This window comes from Panthera leo, chromosome E1 (genome assembly GCF_018350215.1).
Source record: "Panthera leo isolate Ple1 chromosome E1, P.leo_Ple1_pat1.1, whole genome shotgun sequence".
Lineage (NCBI taxonomy): Eukaryota > Metazoa > Chordata > Mammalia > Carnivora > Felidae > Panthera > Panthera leo.
This window is the reverse complement of record NC_056692.1, coordinates 50141962-50163513: the sequence shown is the minus strand read 5'-3', so window position 1 is coordinate 50163513 and position 21552 is coordinate 50141962. Positions and strand designations below refer to the sequence as shown.

At 38.8% G+C, this 21552-nt stretch overlaps 1 protein-coding gene across 1 annotated transcript in view; it reads left to right on the top strand.

The window, feature by feature from the left end:
* Positions 1–217: 217 nt before the first annotated feature.
* ABCA10 (ATP binding cassette subfamily A member 10) overlaps positions 218–21552 on the top strand; it is a 75204-nt gene continuing 53869 nt past the window's right edge. Inside the window, exons 1-9 of the mRNA XM_042916820.1 lie at positions 218–226; positions 1565–1711; positions 3518–3722; positions 5550–5711; positions 6061–6164; positions 8502–8728; positions 16431–16572; positions 16790–16975; positions 18171–18318. Coding sequence (XP_042772754.1) covers positions 1616–1711; positions 3518–3722; positions 5550–5711; positions 6061–6164; positions 8502–8728; positions 16431–16572; positions 16790–16975; positions 18171–18318 — 1270 coding nt within the window. The 5' untranslated portion in view covers positions 218–226; positions 1565–1615. The remainder of the gene's footprint in view (positions 227–1564; positions 1712–3517; positions 3723–5549; positions 5712–6060; positions 6165–8501; positions 8729–16430; positions 16573–16789; positions 16976–18170; positions 18319–21552) is intronic.

The window sequence follows — 21552 nt, the reverse complement described above, 5'->3', positions numbered from 1 at the left end:
TCAAGTAAAAAACATTTGGCAGGATTTTTCCACATAGGCTGTGACCTGTTTTCAGAGGCCAAATGGAATAAAAACAGTTTTAAAACAGGCAAACATTTGCAGAAGAGCTTTTGAAGGATTCTTAGCTGTTCTTCTAGACAAAAAGAGAACAGTGAATCAGAGGTGCTTCTAAGCTCCTCACTCATTGTCCTGACAGTAAGTCAGATTACATTCCACTTTGCATAAGGTAAGTAAGGCGTAAAGTGTACATATAGCCAATGCCAAACATTTTGATTGACATTGTTAAAATTATTTTATTGTTCTGATATTTCTAAATTATTGTATGTTTTATATGGTAGACCTGATGAGTGATTTAATTTTTTAAACTCAGTTATATAGTGTTTTAGTATGATAGTAAAATGGAAGAGAGACTCAGAAGTGTGTACGAATATAATTAATTTTCAGGGGGTCAGCTTCATATGTCTCTGGTTAGCCTTTTGAGAATTTGCTGAGTTTTACTTCTTGGGAGTGTGTTGGCATTAGGACAGGTTATTTTTCCCCGTGGCTTCTTTTTTCTTTTAAAATGTCCTTGTGGGTAGCTTATTGAGCTATTCAAACAGACCTCGAAGATAAATGTTTTGACTTAGAAACTTTCTCAAGTTAGAATTTATAGATTATTTTGATATTTATAGCTTTACCTTTTCTTTCATCAAAAAAAAAAAAAAAAAAGAAACAGAGGAGGTTCTCTGAACACTGTTATTATGTATAACATCAACATTTATTCAAATTAATTTAAACGACCAGAGTTCTGATACTGGCCAAATTCCAATCTCTGGAATTTCACATTGAAAATACAGAAGGATCCCTATTATACATCATGGTGATCTACAAATCAATTACTTCAATAATATCCACTGACATGTTTTTGGTTTCCCTTTGTATTTGTCTTACATTCTTACTACATAAAAGAGGACTCATGAATTTAAGAGGAGAAATTAGCTCTTTGGGTTCTAAGAATGACTATCATTGTTATTCGACTTTGCTTTTCTCAGTGGTTACCTAGATATTAAATAAGCATGCAAAAGTGTGCCATTCGATGTGCAGACTGCTGGTGGGCAATTCTCTGACCAAAAAAAAGAAAAGAAACGCAACCCCCCCCCCCAAAAAAAAAACCACCAAAACTGGATATGGTTTTATTTATTCTTTTTTTTCTTTAAGTAAAGAGCAAAGTGTTTTTTGGATTCTAAACATCTCTAACATCCTATTCCCTGATATACTTTAGATTGTTGTAATGTTGAGATTTGGCAGAAAAAAGTTACTTCTGAGACAAGAGAGGAAAGACCTCCTATACTGCCACCATCATCACTCATTGCCATGAGAGCCTGGAGAGAAATACTTAACCGCTGACAAGATAATTTACGTTTGTTAATACTTAATACTTAAAAACAAACCAAAAACCTGCTGAATGTTTTTCTGCAGTCAAATAAGGCATCAAGTTAATGCACTTGAAGCTATGTTTTCAAAGTGGTCAGAAGCTTTTCTGTAATTGGGGTTATTTTGGTCTTTTTTTTTTTTTTCCTTCTAGTTACTGCTGTGCAATATTTACTTCACCCTCTCTTTCCATGAACAGAAGAAAATGATTAAAAAAAAGATAAGCGTGTATCAACAAACTCAGGCCCTTTTATACAAGAATTTCCTTAAAAAATGGAGAATGAAAAAAGAGAGCTTATCGGTATGGGTCACAATGTCTATTTTCCCATATTTAGTGAATGAAAACCATCATTTAGTATTATGCTGTTTGTGTTGCTTTTTTATGTTCACATTCCACAGGCTAGTTGATTTGGAGTTCTAAATAAAACATTTTGCAAATATTGCAGAATAAGATATAAGATATATTGCAGAAAAGGATAATACTTATGGTGAATTGATGAGATTTAACTGAAGGACTCAGATGATAGCTCCTGAAAAACAAAGTAACGTTTCATTTACTTTGATTTACTTCATTACTTTGATTTATGTTTCTGATTTACTTTGAGCCAACTTCAGTGTTAGGAGGAATAAAATGAAACAAGTTAGGCAAAATGAGATAGATTTTAAATGAGTAAACCATTGTACTCTACGGGGATGTTTGGATTAAGATTCTATTAATTAGGAGGGCTGAGCGAAAAAAATCTATGAGGAAAAATTAGGGAACTCTTTTGGGATCTTTTCAAGACTATGCTTTTTGTAAACACAGAGTGGTTTCAGGGAGCAGCCAGATCGATCTCTGTCAGTATCTTTGCATTCTGTTGAGTTCCTCGCATAAGGGCATAGACATTAGGGTGAAGACATTTGCTAAATGTTACCTTGAGATGTATCTGGGGCTGCCTTGGTCACGTTGAGGCTGTATTCTGTTTAAAAATAGCAAATAACATTTCACCGGGAGTTGGCAGAGTTCAGATCGTTGTTTGCTTTCTCTGTGAGTGCTCTTGAAACAATTCAGTTCTAATATTTCAGCTGCTGTATCGATGAGGGGTACATTTTTGGTAATCACGTCACCAGAATTTTAAAGGCAACTTATCAAAAATGTTTTAAATTTCAAAATGTAGAAATAAAGCCACATCCTATCCTATTGACCCGCAACCCAGAGTTGACGAGGGTTGACCTCTTGGCAACTTTGCCTTCTTTATCTTTGTGTCTCTCCTCTTCAAGATATGGGGCGCCTGGATGGCTCAGTGGTTTGGGCTTCTGACTTCGGCTCAGGTCATATACTCTCACAGTCTGTGAGTTCAGGCCCTGCATTGAGCTCTGTGCTGACAGCTCGGAGCCTGGAGCCTGCTTCCAATTCTGTGTCTCCCTCTCTCTCTGTCCCTCCCCAGCTTGTGCGCTCTCTCTCTCTCTCTCTCTCTCTCTCTCTCTCTCAAAAAATAATAAATAAACATTTAAAAAATCCTTCAGCTAGAACCTACAAGAATTAAAAACCTATTCTACATAACTACTAATACACTTCACAAAATTAGCCAAAATTGCATACGATCATCTCAAGTTCAATTTTCTAAAATTTCCTGAAAAATTCTTTTATAGTTAGTTTCGATAAGCCAGGAATCAATGAGACCATCTCATACCTTGTTGAATATTCATGTTCTGGATCTATCTGATTGCCACTCATGCTGTCATTTAATTCATTCCTTTGCCTTCTACGTTTCTTTAAACAGAAAATTAGGTTGAAAGATGGGATTAGCTTCAGGCTGAGCATTTTTGGCAGGAATATCTCATATGTGATGCTACGCACTTATATTGCATCACGTATGAGGGCATACACTCAATAGTGGCTCACTACTGGGGATGCTGTGTTAGTGGGTTAAGATCAATGGGCGTGTTTGATATGATTTCAAAGTTGTGTATTTTTGAAATTGGTATTTGGGGAAGGCAAAAGTCGGAGAGAGAAATGAAACTCAATGCTCAATGATAGTACTTTCTGTCCTCAAATGTGTTTGCATGTTTCTTGGTATCTGGACCACATCATAACTTGACTCGTTTTTTCTTTTGTGTACTGGAGGAATGGACAATAACATTGCTTCTTGGGCTATATTTTTGCATCTTTTCGGAATTCTTCAGAGCGACCCATCTTCCTGAACAGCCTCCTCGTGTCCTGGGACGTGTGGATGAATTTAATGACTCTGATCTGGTGGTGGCATATACCCCAGTCACTAATATGACACAGAGGATAATCGATAAGATGTCTTCGGCTTCGTTTATGAACGGTGTGTTGCCCAATGACCAGTGTTTCATTATTATGCAATCTGCACATGTTTAACTTGAAGTTTATTGTGCAAATTGAATTTATTTGCCTAGCCTATGGGTCAGTATTTCTCAACTGGGGCAAGGACCTTTATTCTATATGCCATGTGGGGGTTGGTGTAGGGTTACAGGTGAGGGTAGGTGGGTGAGAAGTGAAATCGGCTTAACCTGGGGTTTTTCAAATCACACACACTCCCTTCAGCCCTCTCATCCTTGAAATCTGTGCTGTTGTGGGTCATCATTAGTGTATGTTCTGTACTCCAAAAAGTAAGGTGGGAATAGGAAAACAAGTTTGAAGCATATTCTAGATGATTTCACTTTTTATCCCCGACCACTTTCTTCCGTTTTTTTGTGATTCTTCATGGCAGCTTCTGGATCTCTGACTTCTGCCTGTCTCCCTTACCCACATCGGCCATGTGCTCTGACTGAACAGGGTTCATTCTACCCTGATCTGGTTTTCCATGCCTCCCCTATTTGGTCATTTACCACATCTCTTTTTAACTTGGGAAGCATTTCCAAAAGCCACAGGGATTAGTCTCCCCGCCTGCACAGTGTAGGCTCTTTGCTGCCTTTTTAAAAAATGTTTATTTACTTATTTTGAGACAGAGTGTGTGAGTTAGGAGGGGCAAAGAGAGAGGGAGAGAGAGAGAATCCCAAGCAGGCTCCCCACTGTCACGGGCTCGATCTCACAAACTGCAAGATCATGACCTGAACCAAAATTCAGAGTCAGGCACTTAACTGACTGAGCCACCCAGGCGCCCCAGCTCTCTGCTGCTTTTAGTCCTTGGAGTCTCATGGCCCACTGGGTCCATCTATCCTTTTCTAATAGAAGCCCGCAACTCAGCTGTCGTGCCAGCCTGTTCTGGTCATAGCTCCTCTCATGACACCTCATTCTACATTTGTCTGACTCGTGCTGTTCAGCCCAAATACTCATGTTTGGACCTTGGCATTATTTGTATACCTCTAGAGAAAAGCAGTGAAATTAGCATTGTTCTCATAAAAATTCCACAGCCTTGAGGTACCTGCCTGGGTGGCTCAGTCAGTTAAGCGTTGACCTCGGCTCAGGTCATGATCTCATGGCTCATGAGTTCAAGCCTCACGTTGGGCTCTGTGCCAACAGCTCAGAGCCTGGAACGTGTTTTGGATTCTGTGTCTCCCTCTCTCTCTGCCCCTCCCCTGCTCTCACTCTTTCTCTCTCTCTCAAAGGTAAATAAACATTAAAAAAAAATTTTTTTAATTTCACAACCTTGCTTCATGTTTGGAAAGATGAGTAGTTTTGAAAGATATAGCTACACTATGAAATTGAGTATGTTCTCCTCTTCATGCAGACATCATCCTGAGTGAGCTCTAAGTACTGTGTTAAAATTAGAGAAAATTTTAGAACATGATACATGAAAGTATAAAAAAGTATTTAAATAGGAGATCATAAATTGGACATCAGAGGTTTCCAAATCTTCCACTAGTAATGGATTAATTATCCACCTATTGGATGGATTACTTCTACAGATTATAAACTCATCCCTTATGAACGTTCTGAGCTTAATTCTTACAAACGGTTCTTAACTCCAAAGAACCTGTAGGTGGACTGTAACTACTGGTTTTGAAAAGACATTATGTCATTTACCTCTTTTCACATATTTACGGAGCGTAAAACAATAGGAAAGACTTTCAGTAGGTACTTTGCACCTACTCAGGGATGGTATGTGACGCCTAATAAACAATTACAACTTGGTTTTGTGTTCTCTAGTGACGAGCTGATACGATCCTTTATATTTTTTCATGTGCGGCAGGAAGAAAAACCATTGGGGTTGCTGATAAAGAAATGATGGATACAGTACTTTTAGAAAGCCATCATGAAATGGTGGGAGTTGTGTTTAACGATACTTTTTCATATCAGCTGAAGTTGAATTGGGCATATGGATTTTCAATTGCAGAACACTCTGAATACTCAGGTAACTATAGAAGAATTATACAATCTGTTTTGCAACTTCATCAAATCCCCAGTTGGTAACGAATGATAGAAACATTGATCAAATAAAAAAAAAAAGTAATGTACTTTTTATTCCTGCACTTAGTGATCAGTCTTTCCTGTAGGAGGAGTCCAATGATTGTGGCCACCGTGCACTAATACGCTTCTTTCTGCCAGTTTTGCAGAAATGCTTTAAACATGCTCTAGACTGTATATCCATGGGCTCTGAGTGGGCCTGTAGACATTTCACTCTAGAGCCAAAGTGAAAGGTCTTAATCCCCATGTATTGATGGCATTGCACAACGATGGCATGTTTTTGTCTTTCCTTCAAGAACACTGTTGGGATATGCATGATGACATTTTTTGTTACGTGGCGAGATACTGGCAAAATGGGTTTGTGGCTTTTCAAACTGCGATTAATGCTGCAATTATAGAAGTAAGTGTCAAACTTAAGCGATCTGCTTTATATCTTCGGTATTTTCTATCTGCTTTATATCTTCAGTATATCTTCAGTATTTCCCTATCTTCTTCTGCCTCGCCCCCACACTCTTAAGGGATTGTTCTCTGCTTCTTATTCCCAGAGAAAAAGAAGCTGACGGATGGGAATATCCCCAACTTCCCGACGCAAAGCCTGTTCAACTACAGACCCGCTACTCACAACACCCATCCTTTTCCTTCTACCTCCTCTCTAATGTCTCTCCTCAATTCACAGGCTGAATCCTGTTCCTTCCAACATTATCAGGAAGGCTGCTCAATGGCTTTTCCCTTCTGTCTCCTCTTTCTTCAACTTCCCCCTTTCCTCTAGAGTCTTCTCTTTGGGATCTAAAATTATTAATTTCTCCAAGTATTATCAGGACCTTTCCTTATTTCCTCCTCAGGCAAGTACTCTCTAGCTCCCTCCTCTTAACAGCTAAGTTTCTTGAAAGAGTTGTTTTCATGTAGGCCCGACTCAACTCAGAATGACTTCTGTCTCACACCATACCACCCAAATGGCATTTTCTTAGGTTGGTAACAACTCCCATGTTGATTAATGGCTGACATTTTTCATCCCTTATCTTAATTGATCTTTTAACTAAATAACATAGCCTTTACCTGGTCTTCGTGTACTTTTCTAGCCCTTCCTTTTCAGTCTTCTTGCCAGTGTATCCAACTTCATACTCATGCTTCTTTATATCTGTAGTTCCACACGGTTCTAACCTAGGCCATCTTTCTCCAACCTCTGTCCTTTCTCTAAACAATGTTATTCATTTCCATAACTTTAATTACAGTTTACATGCTGATTAAGTCGACTTGCAAACCAACAAACTTGTTCTAAATTTTTTTTAATGTTTATTTATTTTTGAGAGAGAGAGAGAGAGAAACACAGAGAGAGAGAGGGAGACACAGAATCCGAAACAGGCTCCAGACTCTGAGCTGTCAGCACAGAGCCCGACGCGGGGCTCAAACCCACGAACCATGAGATCATGACCTGAGCTGAAGTCAGACACTTAACTGACTGAGCCACGCAGGTGCCCCATAAACTTGTTCTGTAAGGGGCCAGATCATAAATACTGTAGGCTCTGGGGCCCAACGTTTACTATGGCACGTATTGAACTCAGCTGTTGTAATGTGAAAGCAGCCATAGACAATAGGGAAATGAGCATGGCTCCGTTCCAATAAAACTTTATTTACAAAAACAAGTGGTGGACCAGATTTGGTCCATGGACCATAGTTGGCTAACCTCTGCTCTCGTTCTGTGTATCTGCTTACAGAATATCTCTACTTTGATGCTTCCTAAACAATTCAGACTAGTATGTTCAAAGCTGAATATGAGTGTTTTTCTCTTAATGTGGCCGAGCCTTTCAAAAGTTTTCCTATCTCAGTGAATGCCAAAGCTACCCACCTGGGTGACCAACTAGAAACTGGGCAATTAGAGAAAATTTCCTCTGCCTCACCCATTACATCCAATCTGCCATCTAGCCCTGTTCATTCTAAGCTGAAATCCGTGTACTTAACTCCACCACCAGCACTAGTCGAAGCCATTTTTTGGCTTTCGCCGTCTTTTATCTTTTATCACCTTTTGCCTGCCCTATGGGAGTAGTTTATTTCTTTGGCCCCATCTTCTTTCTCTTTCCATCTTTCTCTCTCCCTCCCTCCCTCTCTCTTGCCATCAGCTTTGCTTCAAGGACCTGTCTCCTGTGCCTCTGACATTCTACACTCCTTTCCTTTGCACATGCTGTTTCCTCTGCCCAGATTTTCTTCTCTATCTTCAACTCTCCCCACGCCCCCCAGCTTTATTTAGGTAAGATCATTATATATATAAATGTCATTTGTTCAGGGAAGCCTTGCCTGTGTTTCATCTCACGGCGCACTCTGCTTCTCTGTTAAGGCAATTGCTCAAGTATCATCAAACAATTGATTGTGCAGTGAGTTATCTGATATCTCCCCTTCCTTCTCGCCCCCCCCCCCATGAAATATAAAGCTTCATGAGAGTGAGGAGTGTTCCTGTGGATCCCTGCTATCACTCCATCACCGATCATAGTATACTATCATAGCATGATAGACATCCAAGCAACTTCTAGAACAGCTCTTAGAAGTAATGTCAACTAATCCCAAAAGTCATCAAGACCGTTCTCATGATATTCATAGTTCACCATATCTTAAACAATGGAAATATGCAAATACTGAAGATGGAAAGAAGGAAAATGTGTCTGGTTTTCTAAGATATTTTTCTTTTTTGCTAATGTATCTTTCTATAGTTAAGGTAATGCATCTGTTTAACATCCCAATTTAGCTCACAACAAATCATTCTGTGATGGAGACGCTGACATCAGTTACTGGAATAAATATGAGGATGCCATCTTTCGTTTCTAAGGGAGAAGTTATAAATACGTGGTTTATTTTTATTTGTATAGTTTATTTCTCCCCTTTTGTATACTCCACATCATTAAACGTTACAAAGGAAAGAAAGAAGCATAAGAAGCTAATGGCAGTGATGGGTCTCCGGGAGTCAGCATTCTGGTGAGTTATGTTGCTTCTTTGCCTGTGTATCACCCCTTAAAAAAACAGAGAAACCCATTAGGTTATAAAAGAAAGTTAGATGTAGTCAGGAATTTTTGTTGTGTGCATTCAATTAAGCAATTCGCTCAGTTCTATTGCATTTTAAGATGCTGGCAGTTGAAAATAAGTAAGGACTGTGCTTATGTTTCCCAGAGTTGAAGAATAGGAAATAGGGTGCTTGTTATCAATTAGCTATTGCCAGAAAAATGCCGTATAACGAAACACCCTAAGGGGCGCCTGGGTGGCTCAGTCGGTTAAGTGTCCAACTTCAGCTCAGGTCGCGATCTTGCATTTTGTGGGTTCAAGCCCCACCTCAGACTCCGTAAGTGCAGAGCCTGCCTGGGATACTCTCTCCTTCTCTCTCTGCCCCTCCCCAGCACACGCATGTGCACTCTCTGTCAACGTAAATACATAAACTAAAAAAAAGCACCCCAAAACCCAGTAACCTCAAACACCAATCATTCATTCCTTCTCATTTGTCTGTGGCATGGCTGGAGGCTGGCAGATCTCGTCTGGGCCTGGCTGGGTGTGGATCCACATTTAGGTCTCACCCAAGTCTTCCCACGTGCCTCTCAACCTCCATGGGTCAGCAGTACAGCGACATATTCTCCTCTAATCGCAAAAGTGCAAGAGAGCAAATCTCACTGCACACGCACATTTCAGGCTCCTGCTCGAGTCATATTTGATAAGATTCCATCCATCAAAGCAAGTCATGTGGACAAATCCAAAGTCAAGAGGCAAAGAAGTATATTCTGCCCACTCCAAAACCAAAACAGGCCAAATAGCCAAGCCCAAGATCAGTGATACAGGTAATATATCCCTTCATGGAAGTGAAACAGGGAAGAAGGGAGTGAAAAATTTGAACAGCAAACTAATTTACCACAATGTTATTAAAACCAATTCATATAGGTGGTCAATAAAGATATTCTTTGGGTGGGACAAAGGATTAGATGAGACAATATGTTTAAAGTACTTAGCACAGGAGCACCTGGGTGGCTCAGTCGGTTAAGTGTTCGACTTCGGCTCAGGTAGTGATAGCACAGTTTGTCGGTTCAAGCCCTGTGTCAGGCTCTGTGCTGATAGCTCACAGCCTGGAGCTTCAGATTCTGTGTCTCCCTCTCTCTCTGTCCCTCCCCCCATTCATGACCTGTCTCTCTCTCTCTCTCTCTCCCCAAAATAAACATTAGAAAAAACTTTAAAAGGGGCGCCTGGGTGGCTCAGTTGGTTGAGCGTCCGACTTTGGCTCAGGTCATGATCTCCCAGTTTGGGAGTTTAAGCCCCGCGTCAGGCTCTGTGCTATCAGCACAGAACCTGCTTTGGATCCTCTGTCCCACTCTCTCTCTCTGCCCCTACCCCACTTGCACTCTCTCTCTGTCTCTCTCCTTCTCAAAAAATGAATAAACATTAAAAAAGTTTAAAAAATAATTAAGTACCTAGCACAGACAGTGTTGGTGCTTATAAGGCACAAGGCGCATAGTAAAATGACTCTCTGTCTCCATTTATCTATTGACCCTTTTCCCATACACTTTGAGATAGCGTATAATACAAACAGTCATAGCAGCAAACATTGAACTTAACATATTCCAGGGATCACTCACAGTTCATAGTGCTATGATCCTTATTCACAAGTAAGAAGACCAAGGCACAGAAAGGTAAGATTTTTACCTAAGAAAAATCCCTTCTTTTAGCCACTATGCTACATAAGTCAAAAAGATTAATAAAAGGAAATTAGTGACAAGGTGATATTTTTCCCTTGATAGAAAAAGCTGTTAGTGAAATGTGCCAACAGAAATGCATATCATATTGTCTTTAGTGTTTTTGAAAAAAGAAAAAGAAAAACGTTACGTATGGATCCAACTTTCTAAGTGCCTCAAATGGAGAAAAAACACAGCAGAAGGTTTTCCTGATATAGAACTGTCCAGGTTAGCAGGATTTACATTGGCTAGAGATTTTTAAAAATTGGCTACTCTTGTGTGCTATTGGGGAGAATGTTTGTGAATATGCTCTTCACCCTGGTTCTCATCAAAGATAAGGAAAAGAGATTTTTAAAATGAAATATTATGAATTAAAAAGTATGGCTTTGACAATCTAACTTCCAAGAGAATACCATTACCAAATGCAGGCATCCCAGTTATTGGAGTAAAACTGATTTATTTCTTATAAAGTCCCCACATTCTTGTATATTTTACACTCTTACGTTTTCTCCCTGATTACACACAAAATTTGCTATAATCTACTTAACCCAAATAAGGCTCAAGAATGCAGATTTTTCAAAATATGTGCAGAAATTTCAAAGGATCTCCAGAGTAATTTCTTCTATAAAACACTGTGAATAGATCATGAGAATTATTTACAGCACTCTCTTTATAACCATACATATCTGTTATATGAAATTCTAGCAATTTCAGTTCTATGAGCCATAATTATCTTAACAATTAAGAGAATTTGGTTTAAATAATACATGAATTATGATTAGCTCCTATTGGGACTAATTTTTTTTAAGAGGGTAGAACAGGGAAACAAAGGGATAAAACAAATGATTGAAAACAGAATTTTTTGCTTGATTTTTTTCCTTTATTAGATAATAATTAGCTGTTCCCCTAACATTCTTCAAAGATGACTGATTTTTTAAATACCATTAAAAACTCATGGATCTGAATATGCCTAATAGGATTCAAGCCACTATAATTATTATTCTTATTGAACCCTAAATTGTCCCATCTTTGGCCAAAGAGAGTCAAAGGTTAGTTTCAGATTCTTTTTGACAAGATTCCAAGTGGATTTTTTAAAAAATAAATTTCTTGCTACTTTGTGTGGCAAGATTTCTTTTAGTTGGCAAAAGTATGTCAAGAACGTTGCATACTGGGAGCGCCTGGGTGGCTCAGTCAGTTAAGCGGCCGACTTCGGCTCAGGTCATGATCTCACGGTCCGTGAGTTCAAGCCCCGCATCAGGCTCTGAGCTGTCAGCACAGCTGACACAGCACAGCTGAGCCTGCTTCAGATTCTGTGTCTCCCTCTCTCTGATCCTCCCCCGTTCATGCTCTATTTCTCTCTGTCTCAAAAATAAACGTTAAAAAAAAAAAAAAAAAAAGAACATTGCATACTAGAAATATTTTTTGGATATTTATTGGATTGGTCATTGTTTCTAGCCTTTGTCAACAGAAGAGATAGAATAATGATATGTATTCTACATTTTCATATAGAATAACACACACACAATTAAAGATAAGTGTCTTATGAATTCATACTGATAATTACAAGTCAAATATAGTTGAAAAGCATTTACTTAACCTCTCCCGTATTTCTACTAGGTCTCCTTTCCTTTGCACTGAGACATACAGAGAAGGTGAGAATTAGAATATCCCTAATTATTCATTTGTTTTATCCAGAAATATATATATATAATGGGTCTAACCATACGAATAGTATTACTTCAATACACTAACTGAAAACAAAGTACTGTTTTCCAACAGTCTCTCCCAATCCCCCCCCAATTGTTTATAGTTTATGCATCTATACTGACAGAATACAAAACACACTTTCTCCTTTTAAAACATCGTGTAGGGGTGCCTGGGTGGCTCAGTCGGTTGAGCGTCTGACTTTAACTCAGGTCATGATCTCGCGGTCTGTGAGTTCGAGCCCCGCGTCGGGCTCTGTGCTGACAGCTCAGAGCTTGGAGCCTGCTTCGGATTCTGTGTCTCCCTCTCTCTCTGCCCCTCCCCTGCTCATGCTCTGTCTCTCTCTGTCTCAAAAATAAATAAAAACATTAAAAAATAAATAAAACATCGTGTAGTCTTAGTTCTACAAGTAACTACAATTTTTTCTAATTAAACATTTCATTTGGAGTGGATTCATACTCAGTTTTTTCCAATTTTATTGTAGAGAGAGAGAGAGTGAGCAGGAGAGAAGGGGAGAGAGAGAGAGAGAGAGAGAGAGAGAGAGAATCTTAAGCAGTCTCCATGCTCAGCTCAGAGCCTGTTGGGAGGCTCAGTCCCATGACCCTGAGATCATGACCTGAGCAGAAATCAAGAGTCAGACACTCAATTGACTGAGTCACCCAGGTGCCCCGATTCATACAAAGTTTTAAAGAAATTTGTAATGTATATTTATTTTTGAGAGAGGGGGAGAGGGGCAGAGAGAGACAGAAACACAGAATCTGAAGCAGGCTCCAGGCTGTGAGCTGTCAGCACAGAGCCCGACACGGGGCTCAAACTCATAAACCGTGAGATCATGACCTGAGCTGAAGTCAGACACTTAACCAACTGAGCCACGCAAGTGCCCCCATACTCAGTTTTAAGAAACACATTGCATGTCCTCTTTACCCAGTTTCCCCTAAGGATAACATCTTGCAAAACTATCGTATCATATCATAATACAGTTAAATTATGGACATTGATATAGTTAAGATACAGAACAGTTCCATTGTTCCATTATTATAGCCACATTCAACTCTCTTCTTTATCCCCCAACCCCTAACCCCTGCTAACCACTAATCTGTTCACCATTTCTATAATTTTGACATTTCAAGAATGCTGCATAAATGGAATCACATGGTTCATCACCTTTTGGGGCCTTTTTTCCACCCACTAAGTCCAATTTCCAAGTACAATTTCCAAGCACTTCATCCAAGTTTGTATTTATCAATGGTTCACTCCTTTTTCTTGCCGAGGACTATTCCATTGTAGCAATATCTCTGTTTGTTTGGCCATACCTCTGTGTAGCTGTTCAACCTTTGAAAAAGAGAGGAGTTGTTTCCGGTTTGGGAGTATTACAAATAAAGCTGCTATGAACCTTGATGTCCAGCTATTTATATGAACATAAGTTTTCATTTCTCTGAGGTAAATGCCCGGTGGTATGATTTCTGGCTTGCATGGTAATTTAGTTTTATAAGAAACTGCCGAACTGGTTTCCAGAGTGGATATACTATGTTATATTCCCACTCGCGATTTATAAATGACAAAAGCATGTATTATAGGAAATAATTGTATTTGAGTTGGTTCATGCTTTTATACATGTATTGGAATTTACATACATCTAATATTCTTATTAACTCATTGAACGTAATATTGTCCATTGTCTCTCATTTCTTTTCTTTTTAACTAATCGTCATGTTTCACGTTCTCTTTACCCCAATCTATGACCAGCTCTTTAAAAAAAAACAAATACTCTTAAGTATTAGGAGTAGATGTTTCCATGTATGAAGATTTACCCTGTCTTCAAAACTTAATTGAATAAGATTGTTAGGTGTTTAGTCTTATAAAAGATTTTTAAAATTTCAAAGCAAGTAATGAGAGCATGAGAGGAAGACTATGATCTTGTTTATTGAGATATAATTGATATTTAATATTATATTAGTTTCATGTGCAAAACATAATGATTCAATGTTTGTATATATTGTGAAATGATCACACAGTATGTCTAGTTACCATCTATCCCCCACACAGGTTTACAATCTCTTTCTTGTGATGAGAACTTTAAAGATCCACTCACTTAGCAACTTTCAAGTAGATAATAGCATGTTATTAACTATAGTCACTAAGCTGTGTATTACAGTCCCATGACTTACTTTATAACTTGTCCGTCCTTTTTGGTCACCTTCACCCATCTCGCCTGCTCCCCACCCCCACCTCTGGCAACCACCAATCTGTTCTCTCTGTATCTATGAGTTTGTTTTTTGTTATGTGTGTGTTTCTTCTTTTAGATTCTACATATAAGCGAGACTATGTAAGATTTCTCTTTCTCTGTCTGACTTACTTTACTTAACATAATGCCCTCAAGATCCATCCATGCTGTCGCAAATGGCAAGATTTCCTTCTTCTTTCTGGCTGAATAATATTCTGTTGTGCGTATCTCTGTATGCCTATATAGATATCTCTCTTACCTATCACATTTTTTTGTCCTTTCATCCATTGATGGACAGTTAGGCTTCCACAGCTTGGCTATTGTAAATAATGCTGCAATAAATGGGGGTGCAGATCTCTTTTTGAGTTAGGGTTTTAATTTCCTTCAGATAAGTATCCAGAACTAGAATTGCTAGATCATTTGGTAGTTCTGTTGTTAGTTTTCTGAGGAACTTCCTTGCCGGGAAAGCTATAATCATTTTTTTCCCTCAGATGGTATTTAATATTAAGTCATGTTCTTTATATGTTTTGGATATTTTTTTTAAATATAAGTTATTATCAAGTTGGCTGACATACAGTATATAAAGTGTGCTCTTGGTTTGGGGGGTAGATTCCCGTGATTCATCACTTACATACAACACCCAGTGCTCATCCCAACAAGCACCCTCCTCAATGCCCATCGCCCATTTTCCCCTCTCCCTCACCACCCATCAACCCTTAGTTTGTTCTCTGTATTTAAGAGTCTCTTATGGTTTGCCTTCCTCTCTGTTTGAAGCTATTTTTTCCCCTTCCCTTTACCCATGGTCTTCTGTTAAGTTTCTCAAGTTCCACATATGAGTGAAAACATGATATGTCTTTCTCTGACTGACATATTCACTCAGCATAATACCCTCCAGTTCCATCCATGTTGTTGCAAATGGCAGGATTTCATTCTTTCTCATTGCCAAATAGTATTCCATTGTATACATAAACCACATCTTCTTTATCCATTCATCCGTTGATGGACATTTGAGCTCTTTCCATGATTTGGCTATTGTTGAAAGCACTGCTATAAACATTGGGGTCCATGTGCCCCTATGGATTAGCACTCCTGTATCCTTTGGATAAAAGTCTATAATCATTCAAGCTTACCTTTCGTATACATGAAAATGCTATTCACCAGTGATAGTAACAACTTAATTTATGTACTACACAAGATTATAAAAAAGGATTTCAAATACATTATTTATACAAAGTGCTGAAAGGTCTATGTAAATATAAAAGGTACTTGGCAGTTTATTAGTATTTCATGAAAGGCCAGTTTTCAAAAGCGAGAGCTATTTTCGTGTTTAAACATACCTTTCCATTTTTTTCCACAAATTTTCACAAACAACCATGCTTTGGCTACGGTGATATAGGATCACCATTGTACAGCGCTAATGCCCGTGAGACCTTTTGCCTTATTTTAGTTCTGTGCTTCCTAGGTGCACTGTGGTCTTCTAATTCGTAAAAGCAATGTGCTGACTGGTTAATGTCAAAAGTCACAGGAGGACAAAAGAAAATGATTAAAAAATGAGCTTTACTTAAATATGAGAGATTTCAATTAAACATTAAGAAAAGTTTTATACCAAAAGGAAGTTTAGTATAAGGAAGTTTAAATGTGAGATTAATGTATTTCCATTTCATATTTCTTTAGTCACTTGACTGCAAGAATCAGATTATACATCGTTATATGAATGTTTCAATTCGTTCAACAGTTGGGAAGTAATTATAATAACAGCGAAGCTTAAGGGTTCATGCGCAGTATCTTGTTTAATCCTCGAACGGCCCTTATGAGGCAGCTTCCATGTTTCACTCCCTTTCATAGATGAGGATGAGAAAGGAAAAGTCACTTGCCCATAATCACATGGTTAGAGAGTGCACAACCACAGTTTTGGAGTGAATTTGACCTTGGTGTGTTTGCTCTCAGAACTTGAACTCACAACCACTGCGCATGTTCTATTGCCTCTTCAAACATTTGTATGTGTGTGATATTCTGAATTAACAACTTGTTTCTACCGTAGGCTCTCCTGGGGATTAATGTATGCAGGCTTCGTATTTATCCTGTCCATTGCTATGGCTCTGATCATAACGCTGAGCAAAACTGTAGTGATTGTTGGCTTCCTGGTGATCGTCACACTCTTTGTCCTATATGGCCTGTCCTTGGTGAGTGGACAACACGTATCTCTTTACCCGCTTCGCGTCTCAGATATGTGAACAAATGACATTTCTTCAGGATGTTGGTATGGCATAGTCACTAATTTGATATCATGTTTTCTATATGTTTTGAGAGAGTTTGTTGACAATGGGAGCAACTGATTAATCGAAATGATTCCCAAAGGGAAAAAAAAATACCAATTGGCACTCTTCTTTCTTCCTTCAGATAGCATTGGCTTTCCTCCTGAGCGTGTTGATAAAGAAACCTGTCCTTACCAGTTTGGTCGGGTTTCTCTTCACTACATTTTGGGGATGTCTGGGATTCACTGTATTGTACAGACAACTTCCTTCATCTCTGGGATGGATCTTAAGTCTTTTTAGCCCCTTTGCCTTCACTGCCGGAATGGCTCAGGTAAAGAACACAATGATTTTACGGTTTTACTTATTAGATTTTCAAAATGGAAGAGTTTGGTACTTCATGAAACTTAGTGACCAGTCACCCTCTATTTCAAGAAGTTCTGCTGTATTCTGTTGTCAGTTCTCATCAAAGTAATAAACAAGGCACATGGATCATTTGTAAAATCCTAGAAAATATAAAGTAGAAAAATAATTGCCTGGTATCCGACCACGCAGTTTTACTGATGTATGTCCCCATTTAAATTTTTTTAAATGTTTTTATTTATTTTTGAGAGAGAGAGCTAGTGAGGGAGGGGCAGAGAGAGAGGGAGACAGAGAATCCCGAGCAGGCTCCGCACTGTCAGCACAGAGCCCGTCGCGGGGCTCAAACTCACCAACTGTGAGATCATGACCTGAGCCGAAGTCGGGCGCTCAACTGACTAAGCCACGCAGACGCCCCTGATTTGTGTGCCCATTTTAAAGAGGCAGTTAAGTGTGGAGGTTATGAGTAATAATGAGTAATAAGTGGAGACCGAGTGCAGGAATCAGGCTCAGCTCTGCCCACGTACCAGCTGGGTAACCTTGCTTTCCGTAGCTTCCCTTTCTTCATCTGTAGAATGGGGATGTGAGTAGAAGGCACCTCGATCTGTAGAATGGGGATGTGAGTAGAAGTCACCTTTATACATGGGGGTAAATGTGAGGGCTGAGCGTGTTATTGTACACGCATAATGCTAGAGCAGTCCCTGACACATGCTGTGGGAATGCGAGCTATTATCTTTATTATCTTCAAAATTAGTCTCTTCGAGTCTTCAATATTTGTTTGATCCTATAATGTTTCCACAATATCTTATCCTCAGCATTTTTATATTTCCTTTAAATGTCTTCTAATTTCACTGCCCACTCTGAGTTTCTCTTCCTAGAATATGTTAGTTTTGTCCACTTCTCTAAATCTCCTTCTTCAAACCTTCTGTGATAATCAATTAGTCCGTCAAGTTTCTATTCTTCGGTTGTTTGACTTTCTTCTATAGCATTTCCCACTCTTGTGACAATTTTATTTGTAAAAAGCAACACTACTAACAAGTTCACTGTGCGTGTTTGAAAAAAAGGCTATTAAGATATGAATTATATTTGTCTAGGCAGCACCATTTAATTAAAAAAACCTTTAGCTTTATGGGTTCATCTAACTGTTATTTTATTGTTTTTAATGTCAGATTTCACACATGGATTATTACCTGATGGGCATTACTTTTCCTGATCCGTCTGGAGAGTCACACGTAATGATGGTTACTTTCTTCATTTTGGCACTTGATACTCTTCTCTATCTGATACTAATGTTATATTTTGAGCGAGCTTTGCCTGGTAAGTAATATTGTGGTTAAAGCTGAATTTAGAGCAATTTTGCTTCTTGTAAGGCAATGTCTTAATATTTGTCTACTTGTGATTTAAGAAGCCTTTCTGATGGCAGAGAAAAGGAAAAAGTTTCAAAAGAATAACATCTCCTCGCTTTCATCCCACTATTTAATGGTCTGACCAGAATTAGTTGGTTAAAACATTTTGGTTAAAAATAACTTGTATTTGTTTTGGGTTTTAATTTTTATAAAGGTAGGGTGTGTGTGTGTGTGTGTGTGTGTGTGTGTGTGTGTGTTGTAGGTGGGAAAGAGAAAGAAATAACTATAACAGCTATTGATTATGATGATGCTTTTTAGTGCCTGAATTGAACTAATGGACGATAAGATAGTTCATTAAACAACTCTTGCTAATATTTGGCTCTAGGAAACGTGTTCTTCTGCATCTCAAGAATATGAAGGAAAAAACACAGTTAAATAAAGTTAATGGATGACCTCTTCTTTTCCTTCTTTTCATGACCTTTTTAATGTTTATTTTTAATGTTTCTTTATTCTCGAGAGAAAAACAGAGCATGAGCAGGGGAGAGCCAGAGAGAGAGAGGGAGACACAGAATCTTCAGGCTCCAGGCTCTGAGCTGTCAGCGCAGAGCCTGACATGAGGCTTGAACTCATGAACTATGAGATCATGACCTGAGCCGAAGTCGGACACTTAACCGACTGAGCCACCCAGTCAGTTTGATTTTGTTTTAATGTTTATTTATTTTTGAAAGAGAGAGAGGGAAAGCATGAGCAGGGGAGGGGCAGAGAGAGAGACACACACAGAATCTGAAGCAGGCTCCAGGCTCTGAGCTGTCAGCACAGAGCCTGATGTGGGGCTTGAACTCACTGAAGCTGGAGATGATGACCTGAGCTGAAGTCAGATACTCAACTGACTGAACCACCCAGGCACACCTCTTTTTATGATCTTTTACAATCAGGCTAATGAGAATGCTTTTAATGGTGTTACAAAAATTAGTAAAATAAACTCTACAAATGACTTTTAAATTATTATCAAATTATTACCAAATTCCTACATAGAATGCATATATAATCCCAGGAACTAATATACTTCTATTCCCTTTTGCCCACATAAAATCCACAAACTGTAGTCATCCATAATTCCTTCTCATGTGTCAGAGTATGAATAGGTCTGTCCTTTTCAAACCCTATTATTATTTTTTTTAAGTTTATTTATTCATTTATTTAGGGAGAGAGAGAGAGTGCCCAAGCAGGGGAGGGGCAGAGAGAGAGGAAGAGAGAATCCCAAGCAGGCTTCACACTGTCAGCGCTGAGCCTGATGTGGGGCTCGAACTCACCAACTGTGAGATCATGACCTGAGACGAAACCAAGAGCCAGAGCCTTAACTGACTGAGCCACCCAGGTGCCCCTCAAACCCTATTATTTTGGTGTCTTTCTTTACCTCGTTTCTAATCCAGGTATTCTATTTTTAAAATATTTATAGATTCCTTTCAGACTTTTATTTTTCCTGTTCTTCACCTCTATTGCACTATTATTTTAGGATTTTATCCCCTATGCCTTTTATTCGTGCCATTAGTATAATTTCATTTTAAAATTTCATCATCTATCATTTTGAAATACTGTATTTCTTATGCATTCAGCAAATTGCCTTTGAAATTATTTGGCAAAATTATCCTTGTAAATAAACAAGTTCTTAAAATTAAATGAGATTTCTTCTTTGAACTAAAAGTAGCATATAGCATATGGAACCCCTGAAAACCAAGGTAATATGTGCCCTTGCCTTGTGCAGGTCACAGTCAAAAATTGGCTGATTCTAGTGTCAAAATAATTGGAGGGGCACCTGGGTGGCTCAGTCGGTTAAGCATCCGACTTCAGCTCCGGTCATGATCTCATGGTTCCTGGGTTTGAGCCCCGTGTGGGGCTCTGTGCTGATAGCTTGGAGCCTGCTTCGATTCTGGGTCTCCCTCTCTCTCTGCTCCTTTCCTGCTCATACTGTCTCTCTCTCTCTCTCTCAAAAATAAACAAACATTTAAAGAAAAGAGTAATTAGAAAAATTTACTGTCATTTCAAGCCTGCAAAATGGACCTTAAACTCCCAGATCTGCTCTCCTGATGTCTACACTCATGACAGTGGTTTTAAAAATTCCTTTCTGCGGAACTCTTCAAAGCCCCAGCTAAACTGGGGCTAGGCTCTTCTCCATTTTCTCATCATCTTTTCTCCTTTGGAATTTCTTATTTTCTCCTTTACCCATTGTTTATCGAGTCAATTTGTTTTTAGCCTGCCAGGCCCAGGAGCCTCGTAGATAAAGTCGGAACTCCGTCTTGTGAATCCAGGGAGACATCGTTGTTAATGCTCTGAAGTTAATTATCCTGTCACAACTCTGTGCCGTATTACCTATTTGTCCTCAATTTTTGTGTTTTTTCTACATTTAAAATAATTTTGGGGGTGCCTGGGTGGTTCAGTTGGTTAAGCATCTGACTCTTTGGCTCAGGTCAGGATCTCAAGGTTCGTGGGCTCGAGGCCTTCCTAGGGCTCTGTGCTGACAGTGTGGAGCCTGCTTGAGATTCTCTCTCTCCCTCTCTCTCTCTGCCCCTCTCCTGTTCATGCTCTCTGTCTCTCTGTCTCTGAAAATAAATAAACTTAAAAAAATACTTTTTTCTCTGATATTTCCATCTAGAATTTAATTTGTATTTTAATAGGTAAATATCTACTTTTTTCTTATTAAGTTCTCTATGCATTCATAATTAGCTTACTTTTTCTTTTCAGGTACTCCCCTAGCCTCCATCTTCCACTACGGGAAGGCACAATAAGTAGGATTTATGTCCAGGAAAATGGAATTCAATTTTTTCCCTTTCCTATGTATTAACATAACCAGAAATTTTTAGCAGTCAGTATTTAGTTCAGCATTTGGAACAGGCCTCACATCTTAGAGAATGCCAGAACAGTGGTCGGGAGAGGTTCTATGACTGGTCCAAGAACAGAGTTAGCAGGACTTGGATTAAAACTTTGAAATTGACTGAACACCCCCCTTTGATTTTTTGGTTTTGCTTGGTGTTTGGTTTTGTTTTACCAAAATTCAATATTCATTATGTTTATTGTTTACTTCCTGTCTTTTGTGTCTAGAATGTAAGTCCTCTGAGGAAAAAAAAAAATGTTTGCTTTTCATTACACTGGTATCTCCAAGCGTCTAGAGTAGTCTTTGTCACATAGTAGGTACTCAATAAATTTC